Genomic DNA, 12916 nt, shown 5'->3' with positions numbered 1-12916 from the left:
AAAAGCGTTTTAAAGGGCAAGATTCAGCGCTTCCAATGGTCTTTCGCTCGTTGACCGGAAATCACTAACTTCGGAGATATAGCGATTCAAACTTTTCTTAATTTTAATACGATTTAATCGAGTGTACCGCAAATGATTAAGAAATATCTTTTTCTTTACACGAGGATATCTAGAGAACCGGAAGTTGTATCGAGATAAATGAAAAAGCGTTTTAAAGGGCAAGATTCAGCGCTTCCAATGGTCTTTCGCTCGTTGACCGGAAATCGCTAACTTCGGAGATATAGCGGTTCAAAGTTTTCTTAATTTTAATACGATTTAATCGGGTGTACCGCAAATGATTAAGAAATATCTTTTTCTTTACACGAGGATATCTAGAGAACCGGAAGTTGTATCGAGATAAGTGAAAAAGCGTTTTAAAGGGCAAGATTCAGCGCTTCCAATGGTCTTTCGCTCGTTGACCGGAAATCGCTATTCTCGAAGATATAGCGGCTCAAAATTTTTCTAATTTTAATAAAGTTTTTAATCAAGTTTCTATAAATTACGCGATAAATTATTATTTATTTCTGGAAAAATATTACTGACAACGATTTTAATAGTGATATATCGATGATTTTGAATTAATTTAAAAACACCTTTGATTGAATCAAGCTGAATTTTTAATTTATTTAATAAATTGATCAAATTCAATAATTTTTAGAAACCTGTGAGTGAACATCTTATATTTATACGCACATATATAATCTAAAAAATACGTATTTATGTGAAAGTCCACGGTACAATAACAAATCGGGGGGAGGATCGGTTTTATTTCATCCAATCGTGAATTGCTTTCGCGTCGTTCGTTTCCTTCGACGTTGGAAAGTCGATGTGGCGATTTTTGCTACGGTGCAAATTTTTCTGAAAGGAAATAGGGAACTGATTGTTTCGCGGCGATCGATGGATGCAGGAGCGAACAATGGAGCAAATTGATAGTTTTGGATCTCGTGCTGCTCGAGCAGCGAAAGTTGCTCTCCTCTCTCTCTCTCTCAGATTTTTCCTCGCGAAAACGAGAATTTTTTTATTGGAAACACGGCCGAGTCTTGGAGATATTGTTCGTTCAACGAGATAAATTCTGTAAATATTTGATAGGGTGCCGGTTGGAAATGTTATCCGGAGAAAAGTTACGAGAAGAGGATCGAGTTAGTAATGAGTTTTGTATATTGTACCATAAGTTTGTTATTTTGATTAGATTAGACGATTGGTTGGAAATTAACGAGGAAAGAAATTGAATGAAAACGTAATTGCGTAACAAATTGATCCGAGAAATTTAAATCAATTCTAATCGAATTAGAGAAGATTTTCATCCTCTATTTATCGATTCTTTTTTCTCGTAATTTTATCTCGTCCGTGGAACAACAAATCCGGATATTTTGATTTCTCTCGAGAAACGTGTTTTTCTTTCTCTTTCCTGGCTAAATGATTTTTCAAAAGATAAATTTTATTATCGCTTTATTAAAGCTTCTAGTTAAAGCTTCTAAAACTGTCCTCGGGTTCTGTTCCACCTTTGCCCTTTCGTTCATATAAAAAATACTTATTAAGCGACCACTTTTTCCTTATTTTCTCGTATACTACGTAATTTTATACCTGATAATATAATCTTAAAATCTTAAACGAAACGATAAATATTATTCATGTTATTATGTAACAAAGAGAGAGAATATTTTGGACAATTTTTCGATTCTAAAAATAGAGAAATTAATTTTACAAGGGTTTAGAACAATTAGAATCATTAAATTATTCGCTTTTTATCTTCGATTTAATTTATTTTCTTTCAGCCGTTATCATCGTGCCAAATAAATGTCGTTCATTTTTTTTAATTTCCATTATCGATCCACGCCCGTGAATTAATTAATTCGAGTTAACACGCTACTGATTTAATTAGTTAATTTAATCAAATATATCGTGCGATGCGATCAAATATCCTACTTTTTCCTTTTCCCCTTTATCTTTATCGTTCGTTTCTCTTATCTGTCGGTGCGATCAAAACGACTGGCAACGAATAATAGAAAGTGTACGAATTTCTATCCAATGTTTAATTCAGATGGATGTATAAATTTAAAAACTATATAGTTTATTAATTATCCGACAAATTAATTGCTTCCCACGCGTATTTCTTCCGTATTGATTCAACTATACAACGTCTATTACAACGAGAAATAAATCGATCCAGATATTAATTTTTTTTTTTTTTTATTTTTATATTCGTTATTTTCCAATTTTCCAAACGATGAAACATCCTTCCAGCGGATTAAACCGTTTCAAATCTCTCGTCTCGGGAATGTATTGAATAAAACCGATACAGAATGTCGTCGTATTCTCATTTTCACCCTCTGCTTATCGTTATCGATCTTCTTGGATCTAAAACATCGATCCAATCGCATCATCGAAACGATTCGATGTTAATCCGAACGAACCGCGAATTATTGTATTTCTTTTAATTTTTAACTTAGAATACCAGAATAAGGGAAATAAGGAATGATTTCATCTTCTTATTTCTTTCGAACAACGGCAATGAAAATATTTCTCGAGTCAAATCATAAAGGGAATAACGAATAAATAATTTATTTATTTCACCGAAATGAATATCACAAAAAAATTAAATAATTCGTCCACCAATCATCGAAACGATTCAATATTAATTCGAACGAACCGCGAATTATTGTATTTTTTTTAATTTTTAACTTAAAATAAGGGAAATAAGGAATGATTTCATCTCCTTATTTCTTTCGAACAACGGTAATTAAAATATTTCTCGAGTCAAATCATAAAGGGAATAACGAATAAATAATTTATTTATTTCACCAAAATGAATATCACAAAAAATTCAAATAATTCCACTAATCATCGAAACGATTCAATATTAATTCGAACGAACCACGAATTATTGTATTTTTTTTAATTTTTAACTTAAAATAAGGGAAATAAGGAATGATTTCATCTTCTTATTTCTTTCGAATAACGATAATGAAAATATTTCTCGAAACAATTAGCCAGAATAAGGGAAATAATGAATGATTTCATCTTCTTGTTTCTTTCGTTCGTTGAAATGAATATTCATTGCAAAACGTTCAAATAATTCGTCCATCGATCATCGAAACGACCCAATACTAATCCAATTATTGCATTTCTTTTAATCTTTAACTTATCAAAATATCAAAATAAGGGAAATAAGAAATAACTCCATCCTCTTATTTCTTTCGTTCACCGAACAACCATAACGAAGATATTTCTCGAATCAAACCAATTATTCAGAATAAGACGAATTAACGAATAAAAAACACGATCCCCTTGTTTCCTTCACCGAACAACGGCAATGAAAATATTTCTCGAAAATAAAATAAAATTTGTGCTCGATCGATTCGACGGAAGCAAAGGTGAAGGCACGATGAAGATCGAAATGGACGCCTCCCAGTTGTGTCGGGGTGAATTCTCTCTGTCTGTCTGTCTGTCTGTCTAGAGGGTGAGAGGGGGATGATAACGGTATTGTCACCGGCAGACGAGAATATCCTGGTGGACGTGACAATTTTAACGATAAAACGGAGAGAGGGATTCCCTGCAACTCAGAGATGTAGAATGGAGGATGGAGAGAAGCGCGTCGTTCTGCGATCGTTGTGTCGAGTTTTGAAAGGTGAGGAGGTGAGGAGGGGGTGTAAGAAGGTAAACGCAGGCTTTTTTTTTTGTTCAGGATATCGACACCTTTCCTTTCTCTCTCTTTTTTCGTTTAACAACAAACGAATATCCGTGGAAGAAGCGAAAATTGAGAGTGGGTGAGAATGATGGATGGCTCTCCTTTCGATTCTTTTTTGTAAATTATCCTTCGTTTTTGGAATTTTCGATTTCTTCAAAGGCAATTTAAGTTTCGTTTTGATTTTATTACAGAAGATTTGGAGAAGATTGGTATGCGATTTTATTCCGATTTATGTGAATTTTGCGTCAATGAAGTATTTTTGAATTTTGAATTTCTCTATTTTTTATTTTATTATGGAAGATTTTATTATGGAAGATTTTGGAGAAGATTGGTACGCGATTTTATTCCGATTTTGTGTCAATGAAGTACTATATGAGGGCCTAATTTTTGAATTTTGAATTTCTCTGATTTTATTATGGAAGATTTTGGAGAAGATTGATATGCGATTTTATTCCGACTTATGTGAATTTTGTGTCAATGAAGTACTATACGAAGGGCTAATTTTTGAATTTTGAATTTCTCTGATTTTATTATGGAAGATTTTGGAGAAGATTGGTATGCGATTTTATTTCGATTTATGTGAATTTTGTGTCAATGAAGTATTATACGAAGGGCTAATTTTTGAATTTTGAATTTCTCTGATTTTATTATGGAAGATTTTGAAGAAGATTGAATTTCTCGTCTGATTTTATTATGGTTTTATTATGATTTTATTATATTTTGTTATATTAAGATTTTAGAGAAGATTGGTACGCGATTTTATTCTGATTTTGTGTCAATATACGAGGGCCTAATTTTTGAATTTTGAATTTTGAATTTCTTTGATTTTATTATGGAAGATTTGGAGAAGATTGGTATTGTGAATTTTTATTAATATCGTATGAGGGCTAATTTTTGAAATTATTCTTTGCTCGCGCTTTGAATTTTGAATTTCTTCCCAATTTAAAATGTTTTCATTTCATTATTATTATTAAGATTTAAGAAAGATTTAGAAAAGGTTAGAATCGTATTTTTTTCGATTCGTATGAATTTTCATTAAAAAAAAAAGTATTGTAATTTTTTAAATTATTCTTTATTCGTGCTTCGATTTTATCATAGAGTTAAAGAAGTGTTCACGAAGATTGGTATCGCGTTATTTCGATATAAAAGTATCATAAATCTTGAAATGATTCCTGCTTCAAATTTAATATTTTTATTTTATTTTATTACAGAATTAAGATAAACTTTATCAAAATTATCTGTCTCGATTACCTGTCAATCTAATTATTAAAATTCTAATTTAAATTTTTAAGTCTCATCAAGTTGATTTACTCTTGAACGCTTATGCCCACGATTAACGAGTTAATATTATTTCACGATACATGTAATTTTATTGAGAGACAAATTGCCCTCGATTAAAAATCAATTTGTATCGCATAATTAATTTTATCCCATCGATGAGGATAATGCAACCATTTTTTCTCTCTCTCTCTCTCTCTCGATAATTAATCTCCTCGAATGAAATTTAATAAATTAACAAATCGTTTCTATATCGTTCGGATAATTAATCTTTCAATTAAATTTTAAACAATATTATACAACAACATATATTTTCAAAACGAAATTAATCACACGAATAAATAAATAAAAAAACCTAAATTGCGTGGACACTGGATAGTTTGAATCCAGCCTATGTTTAGCCAATATTTATCAACGTAACAGGAAGGGAGGGGCACGATTCGATTAAAATGTTGTTTCCATTTGTCATGGCGGTCTTTAATTTCCCGTCCAATTGTGCGTTGTACGATATCGTGTTGCACCCTCCCGAATGGATTAAGGCTGATTTATATTGACGATGATACAGTTTCGCCAAGTATATATCGTTCGATTCTCCTAGGAGGGACAAAACAGATGGAACAGTTTCATTGATTCGAGGCTCTCTCGATTAACCATTGAAATTTTAAAGAGAAAAATTAATTATCGAATCGCGGTAATGGATAAAAATAATGGAAATCGAATTGAAATATGCTCGACAATTCGTGGATAAAATTCTCGTAGTTCAAGTAGTACGAATAGAATCACCTCGATAATTGTTATTTATTATAACTGGTTAATGGCCAACACTCGCTTGAAGGAAAAATATTTATATTTGAAAATAAAAATAAGTTAAAATAATCTAAAATAAAATTGAATAAAATTTTGAATAATTTACAACAATAATAATGAATAAATAAATAAGAGTATGTGTATAAAATGTCTGATCACATCACTAGTCTGAATCTACTTATTCACCGTCCTGACTGGCCATGCTGTTAACCTGTACTACTTACTCTTTTTTCACCTTATGAATGATTTATACCACTTATCCTACTAGTAGTATAAACCAACCGCTTAGTAAAAAAAGTAAGATAAGTAGTATAACTCGATGACTGTAGAGTTAAGAAAAATCGCAGAAATTAAAAAAAAAAAAAATATTCGTTAATATCAACTTTAAAAAATTTATATTTTTATCAAAGGAAGAAATAAAAATAATATCTAGTGATCCAACATCAATAAGAAAAAAGAAGAAAAATCGAACAAAGAACTGTTGCATATTCCATTTATTATTTTATTAAATTATTATCTGATTTATTTAACAATTCAAAATCGATCGATATAATGCGAAAATTTCGTCTCTCCCTCGGATGATGATGAGATCACGTCGAATAATCCGTTTCTCTGAAAACTCACGATTCGAAAGTTACGTTCAAACTCTTATCTGATCTCTTTCGACGATTCGTACGGATTCACTTTCGATCCACTTCGATCTCTTGTTTTTCGTGTAAAAAATCAGATTGAATTTCAAAAAAAAAAAAAAAAGAAAAATAATAAGGAAATTTAATTGACAAGGTTATAAAATTTAATAATCCAAATTTTTTTTTCTCTGTCCAAAATTATTTTTACTTTTAAGTCGTTTAAAATTATCGATTAGCTTAAGGATCAGAAAGATTATTTTTGAGAAATGGATAGTACGATATTCGATCGAAAATTCAATTTCAAATTTCAATTTTTAACAAATTTATCCATCGAATTTAATTTTTATTCAAATCTTACTATATAGGACAACTTTCAGTATTAAAAGTTCAGTATTAAAATTTTCAGTAGAAAAATTAAAAAAAAATTCTCTGTGTTATTTTCTATATCTCAGACAAAACCTATCAGCTTTAATTCCCAAAAATTAAACAAACGCAAACGTTGCACTGTGAAAAACAATTTTCGGTATTAAAATTTTCGTAGAAAAATTAAAAAGAAATTTCCTGTCCCTGTATTTTTTTTAACATCTCAGACAAAACCTATGAAATTTAATTCCCACTTAAACGAACGCAAACATTACACTGCACAAAACAAATTTGGTATTAAAATTTTGGTAGAAAAATGAAAAAAGAAATTTTCTGTTTTTCTCTACATCTGAAACAAAACCCATCAAATTTAATTCTCACTTAAACAAACGCAAACATTACACTGCACAAAACAACTTTGGTTTTGGTTATTAAAATTTTGGTTAGAAAAATTCAAAAGAAACTTTCTGTCCCTGTGTCAAGTCAAAAATTTAAAAAATTAAACAGAAATTCCCCGTCGTTGTGTTTTTTTTACTCAAACAAAATCTATCAAAATTAATTTCCACTTAAACATTTTCCACCGGACAAAACAACTTTCGTTCGATTTTAAAAAAAAAAAACCTATCTGTAGGAAAAATTAAAAATCTCGTTTCCTTTTATCCCGTTAAGAGACGAAACAATAAGAATAAGAAGAGAAAGAAAGAGACTCACCTCGTATGCTCTGAAGAGCAGATAGAGCTCCCTCGGCTTGGCGTCCATCGGCAAGCCGCTCACGAACAAGGTGCGCACCTGGAACAAGAGAAAGAAGGGGGACGATAATCGAGTTAATCAAGCCGATCATCCGGAGAGAGGAGGAAGAAGGCGAGAAGGGGTTTCGAGGTTTCGAGGCAAGAAGAAGAAACGGTCTACTCTCTTGTTTGATTAATTGCCGAATTTAATGGGTAATATTATCTTCCCTCTTCGAATTCTCCTCTCTTACGTTCCACAGATTACGTTACCAATTCTAATCTTGAATAATAGTTGATTCGATCGTTTAACCGAGAAATCGATGGAATTTTCATCTTCGAGATTGAAGATTGATCGAACCATTTAAACGAATATCATTTTTATTTCATTTTATTCGCGCTAGATTTAATTGATTAAAGTATCTAGATATCGAACCATATTAATTTTATATAATAATAATAAAGGAAAGGTTATAATTTCGAATATTTTTTATAATTACTCGGATAAATAGATAGATTCCAGAATCATAATTAATAGAAATAATTTACAAAAAGTTCAGCATTGAATCGTTATTAATTTTCAATGAAGAGAAAATTATTAAATTTCGAATATTTTTTACAATTACTTTCGAATAAAATACGGATAATCATAATTATAAATAATTTACAAAAAATTCAACATCGAATCGATCATTGACAGATTGATTAAACAATTTAAACAATTTAATATCATTTTACTTTGCTTGTCTAGATTTAAAATTAATAAATCACATTCAGATGTTAAACCAATTATCATCGTTACTAATTTTCAAATAAAGGAAAAATTATAGTTTCGAATATTTTTTACAATTACTTTCGATTAAAATACGGATAATCATAATTAATATAAATAATTTACAAAAAATTCAACATCGAGTCAGATTTAAACGAATATTATTTTACTTTGCTTGTCTAGATTTAAAATTAATAAGTAACATTCAGATGAAACCAATTATCATGGTTACTAATTTTTAAATAAAGGAAAAATTATAGTTTCGAATATTTTTTACAATTACTTTCGAATAAAATACGGATAATCATAATTAATAGAAATTTAATTTACAAAAAGTTCAACACCAAATCGTTATTAATTTTCAATGAAGAGAAAATTATTAAATTTCGAATATTTTTTACAATTACTTTCGAATAAAATACGGATAATCATAATTAATATAAATAATTTACAAAAAATTCAACATCGAATCGATCATTGGCAGATTGATCGAATAATTTGAACGAATATCATTTTACTTGTCTAGATTTAAAATTAATAAATCACATTCAGATGTTAAACCAATTATCATCGTTACTAATTTTCAAATAAAGGAAAAATTATAGTTTCGAATATTTTTTACAATTACTTTCGACTAAAATACGGATTCATAATTAATATAAATAATTTACAAAAAATTTAACATCGAGTCAGATTGATCGAACAATTTAAACGAATATCATTTTAANAATTATTAAATTTCGAATATTTTTTACAATTACTTTCGAATAAAATACGGATAATCATAATTAATATAAATAATTTACAAAAAATTCAACATCGAATCGATCATTGGCAGATTGATCGAATAATTTAAACGAATATCATTTTACTTGTCTAGATTTAAAATTAATAAATCACATTCAGATGTTAAACCAATTATCATCGTTACTAATTTTCAAATAAAGGAAAAATTATAGTTTCGAATATTTTTTACAATTACTTTCGAATAAAACGCTCGATAATTCGAATTCGAATAATTAATATATAAATAATTTACAAAAAATTTAACATCGAGTCAGATTGATCGAACAACTTAAACGAATATCATTTTACTTGTCTAGATTTAAAATTAATAAATCACATTCAGATGTTAAACCAATTATCATCGTTACTAATTTTCAAATAAAGGAAAAATTATAGTTTCGAATATTTTTTACGATTACTTTCGAATAAAACGCTCGATAATTCGAATTCGAATAATTAATATATAAATAATTTACAAAAAAGCCGTTCATCGAATCGATGATCGGGGATATCTAAACGGATAAATCTAATCCCCGGGTATATTAATTATGTAGGTTTTATCGCCGTATGGGCCGTAATCGGTTGTGGATTATACCGGTTAAATTAAGCTCGTGTGATTAGTTCACGCGCGCGCGATGAAGCTTTAAGCGAGTGCGAGGAGCAAGGTGATAGATGGGATGGTCGCCACCGACCCGGAGTTATTTTCGCCCGGAGTGACGGACATTTTCGTACTGCCGCGCGTTTTTCTTCCTCTCCCTTATGTATTNCGGTAACGGATGCTTTGAGTGGCTTCGACCACTCGTCGCGAGACCGTCTCGAGATCGATCGAGGGATCTCATCATCCCCCCTCGCTTCCCCGCCGATCTCTCCGTATTTCAGAAACGAGGACGACGTTTAATTAAATTATTATATCGGTTCGATCCGATTGCTCGCAATTTTTGAAACGAAATCTTCCGATAAACGAATTCTCGTCGAAGATTTGGAATGGAAAGTCGAAGTGGACGGTTATTCGAGGACGGATCTCATCGAGTCGAAAATCTGAAATGGAAGGAGGAGATTTGTAATTCGGTATCTTTAAAAGAAAAATTCAATACTTTTTTCGATCAAATCTCTTGTCGAATAATACGTATATATGGTATAACCGATAAAACAAGAATCTACAATGTGCCTTCCATTACCGCATTGCAATCTGTCTGACGGAGGAAAATATTGATTCTAATAACACGCGACTAACATCTAAGTAATAACCATGTAAACGACGCGAACAGTTACGTTACGGGAAGGGTGAAAAACGAGATTTACGATATCCGGAGACCAGACAACCTATTTATGCGTCCGGAGGAAACTGTTACGGTCAATTATTCATACTTGAAAATTATTCATAATGAAAATTGTAACAATTGTATTTCTCGAGTATAACACTTTTCAAAAGCGGATGCGTAAAAAGCGAGATGGGGAGCGTTCGATTATTAATAAATGCGACGTCCTTTTCCTTTTCCTTTTTCTTTTTTTTTCCTTTATTAAGAAAATTAACAGCGGAAAAATATTCTTTTCGTAGCTATTTACACGTGGATTAATATTAATTTATTAATCGTGACGAGATACATATCGATATTCAATTTATAGAAAGAAATAAAGGAAGCGTAGAGAGAGAGAGAGAGAGAGAGAAGGAAAAGGAGGATTAATTCGGTTTCATCGTTCAATTTTCTTTATTCAAAGTTGGAGTCGTCAGTGTGAATATTCATGGAATAATATACAAACGTGGAAACGTTGGTCGTATTTTCCCTTCAAATTCTATTCTTGACCCAGTTTCAACCCCGAGAAACGCATTGTATGACCGCCGTACGGAAGTAAGCAAAATGGAGACAGTAAATTACATACTGATTTGGCGGCACGCCAGTTGGGAAAACCTGTCCCGCGCTCGTACTTCCGACAGCCTTTCTTTCGCCGTCGCGAAAGGGGGATTCCGTTCATTTGTTTCACCATCGTATTTTTCACGTATCGTTTCGATTATTCGTGTAAAATTATTCAGCTGGATGGGGAAAAAAAGAGAGAGACGATGATTAAAACGATTTTAAACGATTGTTTCTCTCTGTAGTATAAATTAAATTGGAGAAGATATAGTGAGATATATCGTTTTTCTGGTAAAATTTTTCTCTCCGATGTGAACATCGAATTGCGTATACGTGTTATTTTTCTTCGAATTAAAATCGAATAGAAGATGTTTATTCTTGCTCTCGGACTCGTAAATATTATCACGAATATTTCTCTCCTCTCGAATCAGAATCGACTTTTTCTCTCTCTACAACACGATTCTCCAATATCTCTTTAGAAACGAATTGCGATAAAATATTTCTTATCATTTTCTTCCTGCAATACGATTCTTCGATACTCGAAAATATCACTATCTGTTTTTTAAAAAATAAACTATCTCACCAAGTGTATTTACTAGTTTTCTTCGAATTAAAATCGAATATCGTAAACATAACCTAATTTATTTTACGATCAGAATTGGGCATTAACGGGAAATAACTTATAGAAGTAAGTTTATTCGTAACTTGAAACTATTAAATTTTTCCCATCATTGCTCATGATTCATTGTAAACGTGTCGGATACCTTTCTTTCAAATTAAAGTCAAATATAAGCTACTACTTTTCCTCGAATTAAAATCAAATAAAATGCAAACCTAACCTAACTTAGTTCACTTCACATTAAAAAATATTTAAGTAATATTTATTCGTTTAATTATAATTGATCCGTTTTTCGTGTAATCTTTCGTGTAATATGTTTGGCATTACACAAACAACTTCGATTATTAAATTTTCCCCATCACTGTCCACGATCCACGTATCAGCCACCTCTTTTTCAAATTAATCAAACATAAACTACCTTACCGAGCGTGTTACTTTTCCTCGAATTAAAATCAAATACTGCAAATTTAATCTAACCTAATTTATTTCACATCACCCACGATCAGAGTTGGACATTAACCCGTTGAAAAAGTTAGAATTCTCGAATAAAGTTACTTTAAGTAATTATTTATTAAAATGCTCGCGTAACATTTATCTGTAACTATTATAGTTGATTTCGTGTAACCTCGACAGCTTGGCGTTACAATTATTAAATTTTCCCCATCACTGTTCACGATCCACGTATCAGCCTTCTTTTCAAATTGATTAAACATAAACTACCTTACCGAGCGTGCTACTTTTCTCTGAATTAAAATCAAATACTGCAAACCTAACCTAATCTATTTTGCATCATCCACGATCAAAGTTGGGTATTAACCTGCTGAAAAAATTAAAAATAAATTAGTTGAAAATCTCGAATAAAGTTACTTTAAATAATTACTTATTAAATAACATTTATTCGTATTATAATTGATCCGCCTTTCGTGTAACCTCGATATGTTTGGCATTACAATTATTTCCAATTATTATTATTTATATTAACGATAAATTATCGTAGCAATTTCAATTATTAAATTTCCCCCACCACTATCCATGTAAATATATTAATTACCTCTTTTTCAAATTAGAGTCAAACATAACCTATTATTTTTCTTCGAATTAAATATTGCAAACGTATCCTAACCTAACTTAATCTATTTCACATCATCTACGATCCATTGAGAAAATTTTTAACTTAATTAAAAATAAAACTTACTTTAAATAATTATTTATTAAAAATAACATTTATTCGTATTACAATTGATTCACTTTTCCTCGAACATTCGCATTACAATTATTTCCAGTTATTATTATTCATCGAACGATAAATTATCATAGCAACTTCAATTATTAAATTTCCCCCACCAACCACATAAAC

General features: G+C 30.6%; 1 protein-coding gene across 11 annotated transcripts in view; it reads right to left on the bottom strand.

Moving 5' to 3' along the window:
* Window positions 1-12916, bottom strand: part of LOC102676951 (protein couch potato-like) — a 170501-nt gene that overhangs the window by 85914 nt on the left and 71671 nt on the right. For all 11 annotated transcript variants that reach the window (XM_006611126.2, XM_006611124.2, XM_006611125.1 and 8 more), the window contains exon 2: window positions 7516-7593. In XM_006611126.2, the coding sequence (XP_006611189.1) occupies window positions 7516-7593 (78 nt within the window). The remainder of the gene's footprint in view (window positions 1-7515; window positions 7594-12916) is intronic.

Source organism: Apis dorsata, unplaced genomic scaffold, assembly GCF_000469605.1.
Source record: "Apis dorsata unplaced genomic scaffold, Apis dorsata 1.3 scaffold_83, whole genome shotgun sequence".
Taxonomy (NCBI): Eukaryota; Metazoa; Arthropoda; class Insecta; order Hymenoptera; family Apidae; genus Apis; species Apis dorsata.
Note: the sequence above shows the minus strand (reverse complement) of the source record. Positions and strands in the feature narration are given on the sequence as shown.